Here is a 22,367-nt window from a genome sequence, read left to right as displayed (position 1 = left end):
GCTACTTTGTTTGTGGACTTAAAGCCGTTAAATAAAAAATCTTATTTTTTAAATAATTTAATTTACATATACAGTTGAGGGGTAAAATTTTCAAGATATTAGGTATGTGTAGATTGACGGAACTCAACAAGCACATTGTCTTGTTCTAAGGGCAAGGAAATGAAAATAATGCATTCCCCTAAATTGTAATCCAACCCACAAACGCCACATTTACAGTCACACGCTGAGCCGCTGCGTCACGATGGCCTTAACTAATTAATTAATTTTAATTTAACATTAAATGAAGCGCACAAAACGATATTAATTATTAATTTCAACGCTCAATTAAAGCGTGTAACGGCACAACAATAATTACTTTTACAGAATGTTATTGTATACTACTCTATACCTACTTAACATGATTTATATTAAAGAAAATCATACTAATTGAAAACAGGAAATCCAAAAATGTCACGCTTGTCTAAATAATTAGTTGCACTATTTAAGACTAAGTAAAACTAATTAGCAATGCAGTAAAGTTACCTTTTATGAGAAAAATAAATGACGTCTCGCTTACGGTCACGCGAACATTGTGATTCGATTTCCACTTGATGTAAGGATTTTTTTAATTTTTTCACTCTGGTAAGAGTGGGTTCCGCCTATCAATACGTCAATGGCTCGAAAATTGAGCGGTGCACGGGGAAAGGAGGCTTATAATAATAATAAGTTAACTAAAAAAACACGTTACAATTATTTTTTGTCTGTTTTTGTTGCGTTAAGTAAATCAGAGAATCAGTCCTTCATTTTACTCGACAGACAGCCAGACATTCTGGGAGCTTAATAGCGCAACTCAACGCCGTGTTTTGTCTTGCCAAAGCACGAAAATGAAAATTAATTTCCCCTAGTAACTCACTCCCCAAGGTATTCGCAATCATCGCATTTACAGACAGACTCACAGATCCACGTTGAAATTAAGAAATAAATATTTTTATATTTAAACTTATTTAAATTAATCCTTAAATATATAGTATTTAATAGGCTTATTTTCTACGGTTTCCTCTTCATATAGCATTTTGGCAGCACGTGTTTGGATCGCGTGTTAAACGTGAAATGTATAAATATGACCGAGCTTGTGCTTTGTGAATTGTAATATGATACAGCGGTCTCGGATATCTTATTGCTTAGAATAGCTAATTTATATATAATAGCTAATTTTAATTGATTCTGTAATGGATAATATTAAAAGTGTATTGAAATATGAGCGGGTAACTAACTAAATAAATAATTGCATATGCCTGCAAATGTAAGATTCAATATAATACAGAGAGTAATGTCACTTATACTTGTAATAAAAGTAACTAAAACTTTAATTAAGTGTCCATTTAGTAATAAACTATCTATTTAGTAAGAGGTCGTCTTGGCCCTCTTGACCCAGCAACACAGCATTGGTTCTAGATTCAATTCCCATTCGGGGAAATTACAGGTTATATCAACTTTTTATTTATATGCTCCGGTAGACAAAGCTCGTCATTGAGTCCTACCACGCCACATGCGTGATACAACGTAAAACTACAAAAATCGTAAGAGTCGACTCAGTAATAACCATTTTGCATTCTGAACATGAACTTGACACATCGACTCAGTGTCAGTGTGTCTCATTGACATTGCCACTTGAGTGAAGGTCGCGGCTTGGATTCTCGGTGTAAGCAATATTTACAGATCTCGTATTTCTCTATGTTATTTAATATGGAGCTTCCGTTAATAAATCTTATAACGAATGGAAAAATGTTTCAAGGTAAAAGTCCTGTAGGACTGACAATATAGTATTTTTTTAATGTTATTGATAATAAAAAGTGCTTGTAGTTTTATATTATTTTGCAAAAATTTTATTTTTATTACCGTGCTCTAGGAGCAAGAAAAAGCGTTTAGAAAAAGAATATTATTAATTGAATTAGATAGATATATATATATGATGAGATCCTTAAGTACGCTGCCTGGAAGAAATTACTTTTAGTGATAAGGCCGCCCTTACACATTGTTTTTGTATGAAATGATTTGTAAATTGTGAATTTTCTGGTATGAAATAAATAGTTTATTAAATGCGTTATGTTTTAGAAAACCTGAGAACCTAGTGTTAAGACACTCCGTTTCTATTAAGACACTTCCGTTCCCCATTTTCCGTCTAATTTTCGAGGTATTGCGTGTTGGGCGGCGATACTCAATGCTGTACTTTGCCTCGTTACCCTTTTATTCATTCCCCCGACTGGGAATCGAACCCACATACCTTACAGGATTGCGTTGGCGTTATATCTTTTTTTAAAATTAAGTCATTATTCCACCAAATTCATGAATTATCTATATTTTTAACTGATTTCAATTCGACTCGTATGACGTATCGTTATCAATAACGAAAATGTCGTAATAACGCGGCCAAACGCTAGCAATACAACTTCTGATGGTAAACGACGGTTATGGTTTCAATCGAAGGTACGTCTACCTGTTGATACCGTGCTTTACAGGAAAAAATGTGAAGCTACTGTTGGTACCAAGAACAAGAAACCAACTTCAGAGAAAAAGAAGTTATCAGTTCGTTTATCTAGGCTTATCTATCTTCTTAGGCTTTTTTTATTTATTACAGAAAGAGGCAAACGGGGGCGAAGGGAGGAAGTCTACCTGACGGTAAGCGATGCCATAAATGAAGGCCCATGGACATCTACAACCTGAATGGATTGCCGATGCGTTGCCGGCCTGTTCTAAGCACAAGTGTTTAATTTCGTAAGTATAATAGGTACATTTGTATGTTTGCATTATCGTATGTTTGACAATATTTCTCGGAAACTAAAATATCGATATGATTCTGTTAAGGTTGAATGAGACATATTCTTAGGAAATAGTCTAGGTCTTAGGAAATAGTCTAAATATGTAAATCTCATTAAAATGGGTGAAACAGCTTTTGAGATATGGATCTGGAACCTACGGAAATGACTTTTTTATAATAAAAACCATAAAGACCACAAGTAATACGTCCATTAAATCGCACCACACAACAATTAGCAGGGTACCGTGAAATTGATACATTATAGTAATGTACATAAACACATATATCTGGTCGTGATCTATCTCATAATACGTACGCGATAAGGCGTGCTGTTGCATAATGCACAATAGTGCATAGATAACGGATGCTCTTACTGTTTTATAAGACTTGAATGAGAGGGAATGTATTTGTTTTGGTGTGGACGGCTATTTCTGTCTGACATCTCTTAGCGGGGAAATGAGAAGCGAAAAAGAATGGAAATAGCCTGCGTAATGCTAGTGGTTCTGCCTGCACTTCCGTCGTGCTTTGTTATCTTATTCTTTTTTTACGCTATAACTCGCATATAGCAGGATCGGCGGAGGGAATCTGGGTACTTAGTGTTAAGGTCCTCCGTTTCCGTTCCTCATTTACCGACGAATACTGAAGGCTTTGCTGTTAAGTGGCGGAATTCAACACCACGTTTTTCATCGTTACCAAAGCCTGTCCTTGAATGACAATCAAGCCCACAATCCTAGCCACCACGACTGGCCACTTCTTACTCTTTTGTTTTATTTTATTGCGCTTTGTATTCTTACCAGAGCAAGGAAATACAATTAAATCATTCACTATATTGTAAATCGAAATACAATAGCCGCGTTTACCACCAGACGTTATGCAGGTGCTAAATTCATTTATATTATTAAGTAAGTCTTATCTCAAAATCGAAAAACTTACCCAAAAACGACCTAACACCCAATGTACCCCGAGCAACTGATAATATCATCGATAAGGTAGATACTCCGCCCCCCGCGAAGATATAGGCTCGTTTCACGTCGCCCCCGGCAGCAGCGTCACGCTTCCTCCGCCACAGCGGTGCGCACGAGGTGGCGCACACAAACAGTGCGAATACAATGCACTCCCATGCTAGCCAGCCTGTGTTCATCTTGAAACTGGAAATAAAACAAAATACTCTAAGTTTTAATAAGAAAAATATATAAAACAAATGGTAGCCCGCAACTTTCTTTTTAGGACATAAAAAATCGTTAAAAATACCGTTATTTCCCCATCCCGCAGGATTTTCGGGAAAAACTCTCTTAGTGCCCTCTGACCCTCTATATCTAAAATACTAGACTATTGGAAATTTACGTTAAATGTAGGTGACATTTAAAATGTCGATGCAAAGCGCGGCCTTGAGTTCCGCCATTCAATACGCAATACCTCCAGAATTAGGCGGAAAATAGGGAACCGAATAGTATTCGTGAAGACTAGGTTCCCGTGTTCCCCCTGCCTACACTGCTACGTGCGTAAATAAAAAAAATAATCGTCATCTACAGATGACCCGTATGCAAATTTATGCAGGAAATAGAGGAAAATATTATCGTAACTAATGAAGAGCTACATGTATACAAAGCCAAATGCTTCTTTATTAAGAAATCGTTTTGTTTAATTTCTTAAGAAATTTAAATTAGATATCTTGAATAACCGCGAGGCCGTCGTGATGCGGGGGACGGCGTATGACTAGAAACATAATGCTTGTTCGGGTTCGATTCCCACTGGGAGGAAGGATTATATTATTTTTTACATTTTTAAAGTGCACATTTAGGTAAGAAAAATACTTTTTAGAAAACAATATAAAAATATAGGCAATTAAATGTTTATGTTTTAAAAGTATTTTGGGGTAATATCAATTTTCATTTCCTCACTCTTATGTTTCAATGTTTCGAATATTGCTAACACTACCCTGCTACTCTGCTATATGAGAAAAAGCATGAAGCTGCTTATAAAAATTATAGCAAATGCGACTAATTTGTTACAATTAGCACCATAGCACTCTTGTAGCACTATAGCTTTAATACGGATAGCTTAAACATTCTTAAGCCAGCTGTTACTCGCGGCTTCGTCTGCATGGTCAAAATGGAATGACTAAAAGTTATGTCACCTTGTAAGTGTTCGAACTAACCCTAGCCGACTGCAGGTACAGTGGACTATGTTGAAGCGACTAACGTTAGGTAATAATTATAGCCTATAGCCTTCCTTAATAGATAGGCTACAAAAAAATCAGATCAGTACCTAGTTCATAAGATTAGAACGCTGAACCAAACAAACACTTCAGCTTTATGCTTCAGCATTAGCATAGAAGAAATCAATAAAAAAAAACATAATTTAAATATTATATACATATATCGACAATACCGTCTTGTATCTATTCAACACTTTTCCTTCCTATAAAGAGCAAGCAAGTCATTTTTCGTACCCATTCATGCAATAAAATAGTGTAGACGCGTATAGAATATCAAACAGAAGGAATAAATACTTTCAAGTGAAAAAACCCAATGGGATTCGCATATACGTAACATTTACTTTGTACGTGTTATAAATTAAATATATACTTACGGCGGTGTAATTGTAAGGAATAATAGAATGACATTATAGCGCAGTGGCAGTGTCTGACAGTAGGTTGCAGGACGAGATGGTTATGGGTTCAAACCCTACACATGGGACTGATTATATTTAAAACATAACGCATTTATTATGTTAAATTAATATATATATTCTTGGTTACACTACGGCTACGGGTTAGGCTACCCCAATATTGCAACCAAATTGAATAATTTTGGCGTTAAAGTGTAACAAACAAACTCACATTCACATTTATAATATTAGTATGGTGATAATAAAAATAGCTTTCCCTAAATGGTAGAAATGTGTAAGCAGAGTGTCTCGACACTAGGTTCCCTCCTCTCCTCCTGCCCTGTTATACGAGTGACATTCTTGAACTATTTATAGGTGCCACGTTTCAGCCTATTACGTTGATAGTTCATTAAAATGTATAGTGGGTGGTCATACAGATTTGCCGTAATCATACTATAAAAGATATAATCATTTTTAAATAGCTTGCAAGAGTATTATTTTATTTTTAGTTTGACTCTTCTCCTCGTGTAGAGAAAACTTTGCCCCCCTTCTTCCCCTTCTTCCATTTCAGTTGCTAGCAAAATTATATATATCTAGTCCTGGCGGCTGTAAACGCAATGGCTGTGGGTTCGATACACACTCGAGGGGATAAGTTATTTTTATTTCCTTGCTTACGTAACAAGACAAAGTGCGGCGTTGATATTTGGTACTCAACACGCGAAGTCTCTAATTGAGCAGAACAAGAGGAAAGGAGTGTTGTTTAAGAAATAATAGAAAGCCGCCTAACATCGATTATTTAGAATTATGAACATTTTCCATTGACATTATAAAGATTAAAATATGGAAGAACATCTGAAAAGCTATACAAAATTTTAAATAGTCTTCAAGTTTGTATGACAGATAAGAGACAATGTTTTGACATGTGAGAATTATATTATATTTTTTTATTAAAATTGTACTAAATCGTCATAACTACATGTGTTCTCTAAGCGCGGGCACAGAGCGTTAAATTGCTCACCGCTACTATTGAAGTAACAATTATTATGTTCAGTTTTATTATTTGAAAAATAATAATAAATTTAAAAAATCAGCTTCATGCATACAGCAGAGTGGGAAGTAGGCCACTTTCCGCCGATTTTACAGTGGCATTGCGTGTTGAGTGGTGGAACTCAACGCCGGGCTTTTGCCTTGATGTCAGGGTGAACAATCACACCCTTGTACCCCTGCGCCACAATGGTCTTCTATTATTTTATATTTTAAAATACTAGCTTCCCGCCTTTTGACGCATAAGAAGGGTAAGCAGAGATAACCTAGTGTTAAGACACTCCGCTGGCTTCGACTGGATGCGGAAGGCGGAGGATCGGGAGCTTTGGCGCACCCTGGGAGAGGCCTATGTCCAGCAGTGGACCCGAAAAGGCTGATTTGATTGATTTGATTGATTGAAGACACTCCGTTGTCCACGCACCGCTGAATTATCGCAACATTTTAAGTTGAATGGCGGAATTCAACGCCACGCTTAGTCTACCAAAAGTGAGGAAATAAATTACATATAATCGAACTCACAACTATCACGTTTAAGACAACTGCGTCAAGGCGATTTCATTATTTTTTTGTGCCCCATATGTGGCACTAGCGTGTGACTATTAACGCGGCAGGTTGTAGGTTCGTGTTCTGGTAACGAAGCAAAGCGCGGAATTGAACCCACGACCATCACGTACAGCCTGATACTTTACTACAGTGCAAGTTTATTTTAGCAAATATTGTTTTCTTATACGACGTCGTTAAGTCGCTACCGTAGTAGGGGCCTGTCGTCATATTTAATGACTCAATCGAAATTTGTTCAATTGTTCGTATAATATCTATATTCACTTTTCAGATTTTATTATAAAGATGTATTATTATAATAAAGATGTATATATATAATAAAGATGTATGCATTTATTTCATTTATATTTTTTACGAAAATATTTTACTTAATTTCATTAGAGGCACTGGGCAAAGGGAGATTAGTGTTAAAGCACTCCGTTTTTTCATTTTAGCCCGAATTCTAGATATTGCGTACTGAGTGGCGGAACTTAACGCCACGTTTTGTCTTGTAACCAGGAAATAAAAATATCCCCGGATGAAAAGCGAACCTACCTGACGACGACGGTTAAAAACCATACACAAAACAATTGTATTTTCAATAAAACTGGAAATATTTATTTATTTTTCTATTTTATTACATCATACTTCGAGTCAAATATAGTAAGTAGCTCATTAAAAGTAATTTGTCAACTAAAATAACAATTAAATTTAATAGCGATAGTTATTTTTAATCGATGCTATTTAACGTTTAAGTTATGAAGTAGAATAAAAGTAACGTTACAGTTAAGAAGTATTTTTGGGTTCGATTCCTACTCCAGGAAATTAAATATTTAATAATTTCATTTCCTCGCTCTGGTAACAAGGCAAAGAGCGGCGTTGAGTTTCGCTACAAAATACACAATACCTACGCCAATATTATTTTTACCTTACTTCACGCTGTATGCCGTACTTAGCAGGGTGGTCGGAGAGAACCTGGGAACCTAGTGTTAAGACAATGTCCCCATTAAAGATACTTCCGATACCCCACTTTCCGTCGAAAGTTCTATTCTAAACGCACGTCACATATTACTCATAAGTATACTTACTTAAAAGATTGTTCTTATCATTCGTAGGAAGTCGTTTCATTAGCGCAATGACGTTACAAGATACTTCAGTGTCGTATTCTTTTACAAATATATATTTTTAGCATCATGCTGTATAACGCGTCTAGCAGTGTAGATAGAGAACATTTAGTCTTTAGACACTCCGTTTCCTAATCTCACGAAGTGCCGTAACACTTGTCGAGAAAGGTTTTACCATAGGAAATTGCTTTTTTATTTGAAATTGGTAAATATATTCTGGCGTTGCTTGAATAGTATCTATCAACATAGTAATATACGAGTATGTTATTTTTTAACAGTATTCCACATAAACCACTACAAACGATGGGAGAGGCACAGTTTACAGTAACCCCTGAAGATTTCGGGTTCTGACTTCACCATCAGAGAAGCTCGATGACATCTTGTTATTGTATTGTCACCAGGCTACAAATGCCAAGATTTGTGATGAAAGTTTTTCCTAGTGGGCAAAATTCAATTTCTTTAATTTTATTACAAACTAATGTGTATAATGTTATTTTAAAAACAATATGTACATTGAAAAGTAAGTTTATATATTTAGTTTATTCAATAAATTAAATGTATATTCTATAACTTTTTTATTCATAAGCTGATTGAAATAAAACACACACTAAATGTTAACCAATGCACAGACAAACAGAGAAACAGCCAAAATTTGGAGTTCTTACGTTGTTAAATGCCACCAATAACAGTTTTTTTAGTAACACAGTTATAAGACGACCGATAAAAAGGTAAAAATTTAAATAAAATACTCATTGCGTTAAAATAAATGACTTATTTACCTGCATTAGTCAAAATTCAATGCTCAAGTTGGCAATTTACAAATACGGGGAAGTAAAATTTTTCCTACTGGAAAATATAGAATCTACGGTGTATCTTTAACCAACTTAAAAAAGGGGGTTGTCAGTTTAACATGTAGCTATAAACATATAATCAAATTATGGTAGTACTGGAATTTGGATAATATTTGAGAATGACGATCTATTTAGACTTTGAAGCACGTGTGTTAAATTTCATAAGTGTACGTTTGTTTGCCTGGTAACTAGAATCAAAATTACTTTAATCCTTTTTCATTAGTATGTAAAATATTTCAAATTAGGGAACAGTGTAAGTTTTAATAAAATCAGTATACTACTTTTTGAAATATGGATAGGTTTGGCATTTCTGCAGGAGATATACTCGTATACGTACGTAAAAACATACCTACATATAGAATATTGTAGATGAACCTAGGTTAGTTTAATTATTTTATAACATTTTTAATAGAATAATCTACTTTTCTGTTTTATTTTCCATCTAGCATTGTTATATTACAAACTATTCAGTATATGAATATACTTTTATTAAATTAGTGAATAAATTTTACATTTTTAAATATAAATTATTATAAAAAATACATTTAAACATATATAGTATATTATTATGATAATTTCCTTGTATAAAAAAATACATACACCTATAAACAAAGTTTATCAAGGAGTCACGGTTATTAATGGTTGTGGGTTCAATATGTCAATGACGTTTAACTTTAATTGTTCCACATCTGTCATATTTATCTATAAAGAAGAGGTATATAAAACTATTTACTAGTTACTGTGTGACAGACAACGCACAAACGAAACTACTGAACTTAGAAAGTAGAATTTTACCATAGCTAGTCTAAGTATTAGGCCGAGGCCTTCGTGGCTCAGTGGCACTAGGGTGTGACTGTGAACGCGCCGGTTATGGGTTCGATTCTGACTCAGAAGAAATAAAGTAAACGAAATATTTCATATTTTCATTCTCGCTCTGGAAACGGGGCAAGCACGGCTCCGAGTTTCGCCACTCTGCACGCAATACCTCGAGAATTCGGCGGAAAGTAGAGTACACTCTACCGAGTGAGAATCGAACCCACAACCATCGTTTTCAAAGCTCAGTAGCTCCGAGCGTCCACTCCACCATGATAGCCTCTACGTATGTGTGACGTTATTTATTAAATGCAGTATGGGACGATTGCAGATTCTAATCTGCCTGGGTATGATTTATTATAATTACTAGCGACCCTATTGCGGCTTCGCCCGCTTTTACTACTGGATTATTCATATAATGTATGTTTGCAAATCACTTAAGATAATGTGAAAATTAATTAAACCCTAATGCAACCCGCATTTTCGTAGTTTCAATAAGGATTTTTTAATTGTTTTACACAGCAAGGATTTTTTAGTAGGTACCGTAATTTTATATCTGTGACACTAATCTTTTCAAGTACTTATTAAAATATATTTAAATTACTATTTTTAGATAGTTAAATGACATTAAATAATACATTCAACTCGAATTATCCAATACGTGCAAACGCATCTAAATCTTCGTTGCTATAAAGGCAGGCGGGTTTTTTTTTTCGAGCTTGTGGTTAATGCTGAAGAGGGTATTCTGTTCCTGATGAAAAGCAAGCACTACGTGGCTGCCTGTGACGAAAATAGAATGCATCGGTCGGGAATTGAACCCGGGCTGCCCGCGTGGCAGGCGAGCATTCTACCACTGAACCACCGATGCGTGTAAGGCAGGCGGGCGCGGCGGACTCGCTTGTATAAGCATAACGTCGCGAGGCGCGTTTCGGAGCAAGGATTTTTTGATATTGTAACAACTTCTAAAGTACTTATTAAAATGAAAAACTGAAAAGACAGTTTTGATCTATATTAAATGGCCAACGTAACTAATATACTTATTTATATGCTGAGAGTAAGGGATAAGTGAAACTTGACTCGATACAGTTGATGTGTGAACGGCGTGATGTGTCAATAATTAAATGCGTTTTTCTCTAAAACTATTCGCAATTTCGAAATAGTTTAAAAAGCAAATTTTATTTTCGTTTAACGTAGAAATTTAATAAAGTATTTTAAAGGATAAGGGTTAATACCATTATGGAAAAATATCCCTCACAATAAAAATAATATATTGAAATTACTATTTTTAGACAGAAATATGATCACTACACGTTATTCTTAAAAGATACGAATATACCATCGCGGACTTTTTTGTAGATCTTATTAAGAGGAACAATACTCCAGTACATTATTTTCATGTAGTATTTACCATTAAAGCAGCGCATGCGCCGAAGTGTCTCAGTGGGTAGGACTTTATACACATTTATCGTATTTATGTTAATTTACATAAGAATGTACAAATAATAAACTATATATAAACTTTCCCTGAGAAATACTCGATCTAATGGTGAAAACCGCATCCAAGTCCGTTGGGTGGTTTAGAAGAAGAAGAGTTAGAAAGTTCAGACAGACACAAAAACCGACTTTGTTTTATAAGATATAGGATAGTTTATACGTTCTAATTTCAGATACTGAAATACTGAGGAATATTTTATTTATTTATAATATTTTTTGGTCTTACAACTCGGTCTTTTCTCTTGTTTGGTCTTACAACTTACAACAGTTTCGAATAAAGGCGGAAAGCGGAGGGCCAAGTATCTCGACGTGGGATATAGAAACGAGCTGACACGAGTTCGATTCCTACTAAAAATAGTAGTATTTAATATATTTTCTTTTCACCGCTCTTGTAGACGAAGTGTGATGTTCAACACGCAATAACACTACGTTAACCTAAACACTTAAAAACTCTACTAAAATGTGTACAGAAAATAGGCGCCGGCTAGTTTCACAGTCCATATAAATAATAAAATAGCTTACGTTATTATTGGCTCGCGCTCTTGGCTGTAGAGTCTGTTTACTAATCAATATAATAATATTTTTAGAGTCATAATATTTAGTAATAAATTGAATATTATGTTAGTATTAGCTGTTATTCTAAACAAAGTACAAAGTCCGGCGTTGAGTTCCGCCATCCAACATGGGAAACGGAGTGTCTTAACACTAAGTTTCGTCGGCCTACCTAGTTATGCGGAAAAAAGGAAGTCAATATGTATATAAATTGTTTATAATAATCAAATAAAAATATATAATTGTGTATAGGTAGGTATACTATGAATAAAAAAATATATTTAAGTTTAGTGAAGTGAAGAAATTAATTATAATTAATTCAGAAATGTATGATATTTTTTTTATTGATTACGGTGGTATCGTTAAATATATGAACGTTTCGAATAAAAAAAATGTTTATAAGACAAGAAACTACTTGGCATTCCATGGACGCACTGTCTTCACAGTGCTTGGGACTTGCAACCCAATTGTACATTTAAGGGGCCCCATTAAACAGATATGAATGCTTACCACTGTCACTTCACTGTCCGAGCTCCTTTTCTACTTGACAAAATGATCCTACAAGCACTGCCTTAGAAATACGTTATAGAAATAAATTGAAGTTACTTTTTGACTGGTGTCTTAGTAATTTATATTTTTAAATAGCTTTCATTGAATAAAATTTTAAATTCCTTTATATAAATTCACGTATATTTGTATAAAAATTTTAATGTTTGTAAGTAATTTTTAAACTGCCAATGTTTTCTTCGAATAATGAAAGAAGATGACCGATGTACTTGAAATTTCAGTAGTGAAAATAAATACAAACTTGGCGTCAATATCTGTTCAACCAAATGCATAGTTATAAAATATATCCATTTCCAGGACGGGTCAAGTTTTGTCTCACACAATAGGTTACGTATAGGTCTCCGTTCTTAGCTCTCCTTCCTAATTTTAGATATTACGTGTTAAGGCGGAACTTAGCGCTGTGTTGACGCTGCGAAACTTAACGCATTTATGCATTTGTCTTAATATTTTGTCTTACTAAAAATCATCTACGACATTTCGAATTTAGCTAAAACCTATTATAGCACATAAATCTCTAAAAATAGCTTTTCATTATAATAGGTCTCTTTAAAATTTAAATTTATAGCAATCGATTACAAATCGACCTAAATTCACCATTTTGTATTCTCTAAAACATCTTCATACATTCACATCTCGAAAGAGACGCCTATTTTGTACAATCTGGCAGACGCCCAACTAGGAACGTACTGTCAGCTTGCGATAGCGTGATTCATTTTGTGGGTAGAAATATTTACAAACATCCACGTGTATGGTCGTCTGACTGACTCTGAGGGAAATTAGGTGCCGGTTCGATATCCACTAAATCACAGCCAAGCACTTCAATTTTATCTTTATGGCGTATATATATATACGTATATATATATATATATATATATATATATATATATATATATATATATTTATTTAGTTTAGTTTATGGCGTATATATATATAAATATATATATTCCTTCATGCGGGTAAGCAGCACTAAGAGAGGATTTCCCGAAATTCCCACAGAAACTTAATAAATGGGATTTTAGTTTCGTAAACTTCTGTTTACGCGTATTGCAACGTGATTAATACAGAAGAAGAGTGAAAAAAAGATGAAGACTTTTGAAGATGCGATCTCTTCGCTTATCTATATCCGGAGTCAGCTTGGTTCATTGAATACATCATGAAGAAATATATATAATGATAGATAACAGCAACAATGTCGCAGAAAGAACGAACAAAATGTGCTTAGTTGGTTAGCTTACGTCTAGAAAATAAGTAGACTGCCCAGAGCGCATAATGGTATAATGTATCTATGGAGAAGTTGATGATAGTCGACGAGGCGAAAGAGGTATGCAGTGTGTGTACGGTACAGGGTTCTCTTCATAACTTTCGTACCCCACTCAAAATAAAGCGTGAAGAAAATAACAAAATAGACTACAAGTAATATATAAAATGCTACAACATTTCTTGTTGCATACTTCGTCCATAATATTATGTAAATGATTTTCACATAGCTTTATAAATGAAAGAACATTATGTTTCTTTCTTCCAAACAGTTTTTGCTGACGTCAATACGATTATACTATTATTACAAAAAGTTGTTAAACTCAAGTCAGTCTTGCGAGTGAGCTCTATGATTTATTATTTTTTTTTACATATTTATTTCATGCGGTATCCCATATAAAGCACCATGCTATTAGAAACATATTTCTTGGTAAATGGACTATCTAAAACAAATAAAAATGTTTCAATGCGAACAGTACTCCCAATCTCAGAGATTACCCAAACAAAACTATAACTTTATACTATATGTTTAGTGGTACCCTGTGTTTATTATACTTATTATTGTAAAACTATTTGAGGGTTGAAACAACATTATAGATACAAAAAAGAACCATACGAAAAAAAATGTTTAAAGCTATCAGTTGGTTACTATATTTATTTGGCAATTAGATTATTTTTTTTAAATCCACTGGTAGAATAAAAAAAGATAAAGAACCTCTAAATCAATCAGGTAGCACGAGAAGCTTAGACAAACCCGTTAACGCTAAAATCGTAATCCATTGGACGAATACACATTATGAAGATGCCACCTTCATCAATCAATTTTTTGTATACAGTCTATACTAATATTATAAAGCTGATATGCAGGTTCAGTTGATCGTTGTTATTTCAGAAACTATCAACTGATTGGAATTGAATTTTGTTTTTAATTTATAGTCCATTTAAGCTAAAAGCTGTGTTATGTTAGTTAGAATGTGTCATGTGTCACGCGCAACTGGCGAAGCAGTAGATAAAATCTAGTAATATACCTATATGGTATATAGAAATAATTTAAACAGGACTTTTGTACTAGAAGTCAGTCAATATTATTTATTCAAACTAGTTAAGCCAGTTTTTATTATATTACAGATCTCATCTGTGTTTTGTTATACAATGACTGTAGTTTCGGTTACCACTTGGATATTTACAATGTGTTTTTACGCATAATGCATGGTAGGAAGAGAAGGAAGAAAAAAATGACGAAGCCTAACGCCAAACTATATGGGGCCTGTGAGGACAAATGAGACACATATAGGTATATTATTTCTTCGAGTGGGTATCGAACTCGCAACTATCATGAGTACACACTTGCACATTTGGACTCGGCTATATATATAGTATAGATAGTGTAAGTAGTGGTAGGGTATACTATCTCTATATTTCATGACGTACCTAAAAAAAATATTTTTTTCACATAAAAAAATTAAACAAGCGAAACTAGAGTCAAAGCAAAGTTAATTTATAAAATATTTTACCCATGGCTTCTTAGAATTGAATGTGCAAAAAATATAAAGACAGGACGCAATTACCTCGTATGTTAGTGAAGAACATAAACTAAAAAGAAATAATGAATGAATCCCTTTTAAGGTGCGAAATTGTTTCTGTAATAACGCATATGTTTGTTTTTGTTTTTTTTAACCCTTTGTAGTACAGTTGTTAAGTCTGAATAATATGAAACACGACAATTGTCAATTCAAAACCTGAATACTAATTAATACTGAATACTAATTATTGCTTGTCGTCTCGTGGCTTGTATTTACTGGGAATGCATTTAAAATTATTTTTTTTCCTAAATGAGATTCAAAATCACAATCGTCGTATATAAAAGTCAGTTATTTTTCGATTTCCCGAATAAGTGAAAGAAGGCTCTAAGGTCTTTTAAAATAAAAGTAATTGTGTTAAATACATATTAACTATTTCTAAATCGGTTAAAACCAGGTCAAACATCCAAACAATACTGTCGCATTAGCTTTGTTTGAAAATTGGCAGACATATTGGAAAATTTCCTGAATTTATCATCAGTATAGCAAAATTGGCACAGAGCACCAACAAAGAAAAAAATATACCTAACGAGCTTTAACCTACAAAACCAAAGACAAGGTGCGGCGTTCAAGTCCGACATTCCACACGAAAATTTTCGATAATTAGGCGGAATGCGAGTATAAGAGTACCTACTTTAACACGAGGCCTTCTCTCTCTCTCTAGTCCTGCCTCCTCCTCTTCTGCTTCTCACCCTATATACGAGATACAACTTGAAGATCGTTAAATATACATCTATACATATTTAGAGATATAACACTACAGCCCAGCTTGAAGATACTGTTTGTTGAGTGACGGAACTTAACGCCGCGCTTTATAGTGAACCAACACTCCATATTCCATTAAACATTCACTTAGATAATTACCACGACGATTATGATAAAAAGAACTCGATTAATAGCTATTAAATGAACTCCCTGTAAATTTATTCTATCGAACAGTTCACGATAAGATAAAACTGTTGTTTAAAGAAAACTTATAGTGGATGATAATTTTAATTCAGTTTCTTTTACGAGGCCGTCGTCGGCGCGCAGTGGTAAAGTGTATTGACTATAATGCGAAGATAGTGGGTTTGATTGTCACTGAGGGGAATTGCTTTTTTTTTCCTGCACATATCAGGGTAGGCAAAGGAAACCTAGGAAACTAGTGAGGAAACGAAAATATTAAATATTTCATTTTCTCGAGTGGGAATCGAACCCACAACCTACTTTTCCGCATTTACAACTGCACGCTTATGCCTCTGCGACACGACTGGTTTGTCGGAATTGTAGTATAATTATTTTTATTTCGTCCTTACAATACGGATAAACACGGCGTTAAGCTCCGCCATTCAATTTGTAATATTTTAAAATTAAGCAGAAAGGGAGAACGAAATGACACTAGTTTCTTTACCAACTTTAGCCATATACCTAACAGATCTTTTTATAAATAATAATTATTTGTTAAGGTCATACGATCAAACTCTAATAATATACTAACATCGATACAATATTATGTAAAGAAGTCGTAGTTAATAATCTAGTTAAATAAATTTCGCTCGAGACAACGAATAAATTTTAAAAATTAAAGGATTTCCTAGATATAACTTGCCCCCGTGTGGGAATCGAACTTACATCGTTGCTCATACAAACTCTGAGCCGCGAGCACTAAAATATAACCTATATTACCTAAACTCTATAGAGACTAGCCTAGCTTTGACTACTGATCAAATCTCAGTCGGAATATTGTTAATATTTACATACTGATTTAAATATTGCCATGGCTTGGTTAGGCCTCGACACGCAAAGTTTGTAAAAATTGGCTTAAAACCTACCATTGCAAGTAGCTAGAACATTGAAGCAATTTACATTAAAATAAAATTAGTGATCGCCTGCCATTTTGCATGGACTTAACCATAATTTTCATTTTACTTCCGTTTACCTGGTACCTACTGGTTATAGTTGAAATAAAGATCTAAGATTTCGGGACCTTGCTTGTGGTCAATAGCGGAAACTCAACGCTACGCTTTGTTTATTAAAATATGACGTAGAGTTTTTGAGAAGAATAAGGTAGCACTAAGAGTACATTTCCCTAAATTCCTACTAAGATCGCCAAATATTTTCCGTTTTTTTCGTCCACGTAAACGCTTTCGCGAGCTACAAGTCGTTAAAATATAAAATATTCACATTTAGAAGCAGCAGTCTACGATGGATGTTCTTAATTATTTCTATTTACGACCAACCGGTCAAACCTCCTCCTTTTCTTGGGATGGTTCCATGGGATATATGTAGGTACTATAGCGGTATTCACTGTCATGGAAGTATACAAATACCATTTATATTCCTATACAACTCGTCGCCCTCAATTTTGTTTGCGTGTACCTTGAGATGTAAAATAGGGAATCTCGTTTTTTTCCGTTCCCGTAGAAATTTTGATAATTTTTCAAAAGAACAAAATATTTAAAAATATTAAAACTTTGGTTTATTTTTGTAATGTAAATGATTTATTAATATAATTAATTATTCATGCTACAAGTACTCGCACAGACAAGCCGCTCATTCATAACTACAACAAAACTCATTTTAATACCAACACTGACAATTATTATATCTTGATGTAAAGTCATGGACGTTCAAGTTATAAACATATAATATATAGTAGGAACTAGCTCTTACCACTGGCTTCGCCCGTTTAGTCAAGAAGATAGAACTAATAGTTGTGTTGTCACGACATATGTGTCGTGATATAAGAGTGAAGATAACACATTCTACGGTAAGTTTTAAGAATATGGGTAACTCTGATTAGGTATAGGTACATTAGGTTACATACGATTAGGATAATATGATATAGCCTATATAGACTTCTTTTAAAAGGGGATCGTTCAACACCAAAAAAACAAAGGCACATTCAACTAAAGAAACTCTTCAACATTATAATATTAATAAAGAAATACGTATGAACATATCGCCGTCCCCGCGGCGCAGAGGCCGCAGAGACAGCGTGCGGTAACAAGCGCGACGGTTATAGGGTCAATTCCCACTCGAACTCGAGAAATGAATTCAACTCTGGTAACGAGACAAAGCGCGGCGTTGTGTTCCGTCACTCAACTCGCAATTAAACTAAAAAAGTAATTGGTGGAACTTTAAAACCAAATAAGAATGTGAGATGAATAATACTGTTAAGTTTAATGTTTTATTAAGCAAAATACAATCGAATTGATAATCTCCTTTTCTTACAGAAGTCGGTTAAAAAAGGGTAAATACATTTTAGGTATATAGTTTTCAATTATCTATACATATAAATAAAATTTAATTGTCTGTCTGTGATTTCAAAATAACTGTTTTTTCAGATGCATACAGCTATTTATTTACACGACACTATAACAAAAATAAATAATTTTGAAATTTTTATTTGTCCGGGATAATCTTCGGAGCAACGGGACCAAATTATATGCAATTTTCTGATTCTGAAATAAAGCGCGGCGTTGAGTTCCACCACTCAACACATAATGTTATGTGAATGTTATGTGAAAAATAGGGAACGATGCACAATTTTTTTTCGATTAAATAAACATTCCGTCGTGTCAGGAAGGTAACATAAAAACGATTTAAAAAATTGCGTAGAAAAATAAGTGTTAATTACAAAACAGCTAGGTACAGTAGCTTATCTTAAAAGATTATGCTTTACGATGTCATATAAAAGTCTATTAGTTCTTAGTTAACAAAATACCATATTACACCATTCTAAGCAAGTGTAACTTTATAAAATAATTGTATACTTCCAGTGGTGGTTCGCGTGATGGGTAATACTATAAATTATAGATATATTTATGTTTTTGTTAAGCGTTAAGCTGATCCCACATATAACAGGTAGAGGGAACCTGTTATTAAAATGCATCGCATATACACGTACTGCCCAATTTTTGAGACATTGAATTCGTGGCGGAATTTAACGCCTTGTCAGTTATATTTAGTAATAATGTAGGTAGGTCTTGTGTTCAAAGCGGGGAAATTAAAATAATTCATGGCCCGAGTGAGAATCGTATCCAGACCCGTGTATGTATAAATAAATACAATTGTATAAATATTTATATATTATTCAATTAATATATTAAATTATCCTAAATACGTATACTAAATTAATCCAGTTAGTTTTTGCCCGTGACCTCGCACAATGTCTGCGTCCGCGTCCGCGTGTTACATTTGTGTGCCAAACTACAACTAAACATATTACATACATACATATATATTTTTATATATGTATGTATGTAATATGTATAATCGTGGCGCAGTGGCACAATCGTGCGACTGTAAACGCGACAGGTTGTGGGTTCGATTCACACTCGACGAAATGAAATATTTTCATTTCTCGCTTTGGTAACGAGGCAAGCCGCGGCGTTCAGCTCCGCCACTCAACACGCTATTCCCCAAATTCAAATTCGGCGGAAAATAGGAAACGGAAATATATCAATGGGAACGAAGTGTCTTAACACTAAGTTCCCAGATTCCCTCTGCCTACCCGGCTATACAGTGTGAAATAAAAATATATAAAATTAAAGTTTCGTTTGTTTGAACGCGCTAATCTTGGAAACTACTGATACGAAAGAAGAAAATATTTTTGTATCACTCCCCATCACCACCAAACCTGAGCCACGTGGTTTTAAATTGCATCACTAAACGTACGTACATACATTTATATATACTTAGTTGAAATTATAACAATAATAAATAAATAAATACTAGCAATGACTAATATATCTACAATTATTACTTAAAATATTTGCATGCTAGGAGCTATTCGGGATACAATATGAAGATTAAAAAAAAGAAGTGTTAAGTGTCAATCAAGTAATCTCACTAAGTAAATGAAAACGGAGAATGGAACCTAGATCCTTTTTACCTACCCTGCCATAGGTTTAAGTGTAACGTGAGAAACATGCGTAAGCGTGTAATTGTGAATAGAACTGCATTTGGTACGGAGATGAGTCCTACGGTGACTAGCTTGTATTTTAAGGAAATTATATTATACCTATTGAGGCTACCATGGCACAGTGGAACATCATATGACAATAACCCCGATCACTGTGGGTTCAATCCGCTCTCACAAGTCAAAAGGTAGCGTCAAGTTCCGACTCCCAATATAAAATATTTATTTATGTTTATATTTCCATTTCTACGCTTTGGTGACGAGGCAAAGCGCGGCGTTGAGTTCTGTGACTCAACACGCAATGCCTCCAGAGTTCAGCAGAAAGTGGGAACGGAGTGTCTTAACACAAGGTTCCCTCTGCCTACTCTGCTGTGTGAGGGATACAGCGTGAAGCTGCTTTTTAATTCTCTTCACGCTAAGTCTGCTAAGGTGCCATTAGGTTCCACCACCTAAGAAGAGATCTAATCTGGAAAGACTAGTTAGAATCTTGACACTTTTTGCCTAACCAGATGCTGTAGACGGTAGACTCATTTTCATTTATCATAAAGCGTTACTTCCGCCACTCAACATTCTATGTTTCTGAAATTGGGTAGAAAATGGGAAACGGGGTGTCTTACTTAGTCAGTCTGTCTATCCGTGAACTATGACAAAAAAAGTCGGTATATAATTAAAACACACATTTACCTATATGTAAATTAAAAATATTAACTGACCGGAAAAATATGAATTTGTACAAAGCCTACATACAGCACTATGGTTATGACATCATAAGAAAATCTTATTCTAATAATTTTATATAAATATGAACGAGTATATACACAAATTATATAAGAATTAATTATCATTAATAAAAAATAGATCATCGTATTGTCGAAAAAAAACTTAACAAAAGAACAAAAGAAAACTGCTATTATGAAGTAGGTAAGTAAATATTCGATGTACATACAAGATTTAAAGGAATAAATAATAAAAAATTTAATCACCGGCCAGAATCGCATAAAAAAACAATAATAATAAAAAATATATATATTTATACAAACAACAAAACATTTCAGACGTTTTCTGCCTAATTTAATTTTAAAAATATTTTAAAAAATTCTCTAAAAATTAAAATAAAAAAAACTTACGCTTTATTTCCTTAAATAGGCTTTTTTATTTATGCACTCAGTATAATTATTGCTGGTAGCTACTATCACACACGACCGCACGTCAAGACGCGCGAGCTCCGAATGGTATTACAGACCGACATATTATATAAACACATTTTGTTTTCTAATATATATGTGTGTTTTTGTACTAATATAGAATTAGGCGGGCGGAATAATTCTTGTTTTATCTATGGTCATTAAGAGATTATAGTGTATAATCACTGTTTTTTAATTTTTGAACTAAGAAATGGTTTGTATTAAATATGTTTTATTAGCTTCACGCTGTATCCCGCATATACCAGGGTAGACAAAGGGAGCCTAGTGTTAAATTCCGTTTCCAACTTTCTTACGAATTTTCGAAACATTGCGTGTTAAATGGCAAAACTCAACGCCGCGGTTTGTCGTCTTACTATAGCAAAGAAGTAAGAATAATTATTTTTCCCAAGTAGGAATTGAACCCCCAACACGATGGCCCAGTGCGCCACGACTGCCTCCATTTAGATATTTTATTTTCTAATAAAAATATATTTTCTAATATATTTTTGTATTAATATAGAATTAGGCGGGCGGAATAATTTCTTGTTTTATCTATGGTCATTAAGGGATTACAGTGACTAATAACTTTGTTTTTCATTTTTGATCTGAATACAAGTTGAAATGCATGAGTAAATGTCGCGGTTTCTAGCACTCAGCAAGAAACTCATTTTTTTTCTGATATAGCAGTGGGTTTGGCTATAGCATAGTTATCGAAGAAAACTTTATGTTTTGACACTCCGTTTTCGACGATTGCATGTGTCTTTGTGTGCCTTTATTTAGGCACCTACTCTGCTGCTAAAATAAAGTAAATATTTTTAATAGTACAATCGGGGACTATTTAAATTTATATTTTCATTTCTTCGCTCTGGTATCGAGGCAAAGCGCGGCTTTGAGTTCCGCCAATCAACACGCTATGCCTCCAGAATGCGGCGGAAAGTGGGGAACGGAGTGTCTGAACACTAGATTCCCCCTGACTACCCTGATGTGTGCGGGATACAGAGTGAAGCTGATTTAATTACTATTTTTTAGTTAATACAAGATTAATGTTTTA

The 22,367-nt window shown here is 34.1% G+C and overlaps 1 protein-coding gene across 1 annotated transcript in view; it reads right to left on the bottom strand.

Annotated features, from left to right (window-relative positions):
• LOC146528219 (sodium-coupled monocarboxylate transporter 2) overlaps positions 1-21,367 on the bottom strand; it is a 30,603-nt gene extending 9,236 nt beyond the window's left edge. Inside the window, exons 1-2 of the mRNA XM_085203249.1 lie at positions 21,260-21,367; positions 3,731-3,945 (exon numbers count right to left, since the gene is read on the bottom strand). Of these exons, the coding sequence (XP_085059375.1) occupies positions 3,731-3,938 (208 nt within the window). The 5' untranslated portion in view covers positions 3,939-3,945; positions 21,260-21,367. The remainder of the gene's footprint in view (positions 1-3,730; positions 3,946-21,259) is intronic.
• Positions 21,368-22,367: the final 1,000 nt, after the last annotated feature.

Source organism: Heliconius melpomene, chromosome 19, assembly GCF_056956725.1.
Source record: "Heliconius melpomene rosina isolate 202511_hmr_F chromosome 19, ASM5695672v1, whole genome shotgun sequence".
In the NCBI taxonomy this organism is placed as follows: Eukaryota; Metazoa; Arthropoda; class Insecta; order Lepidoptera; family Nymphalidae; genus Heliconius; species Heliconius melpomene.
This window is presented reverse-complemented; position numbering and strand designations above follow the sequence as displayed.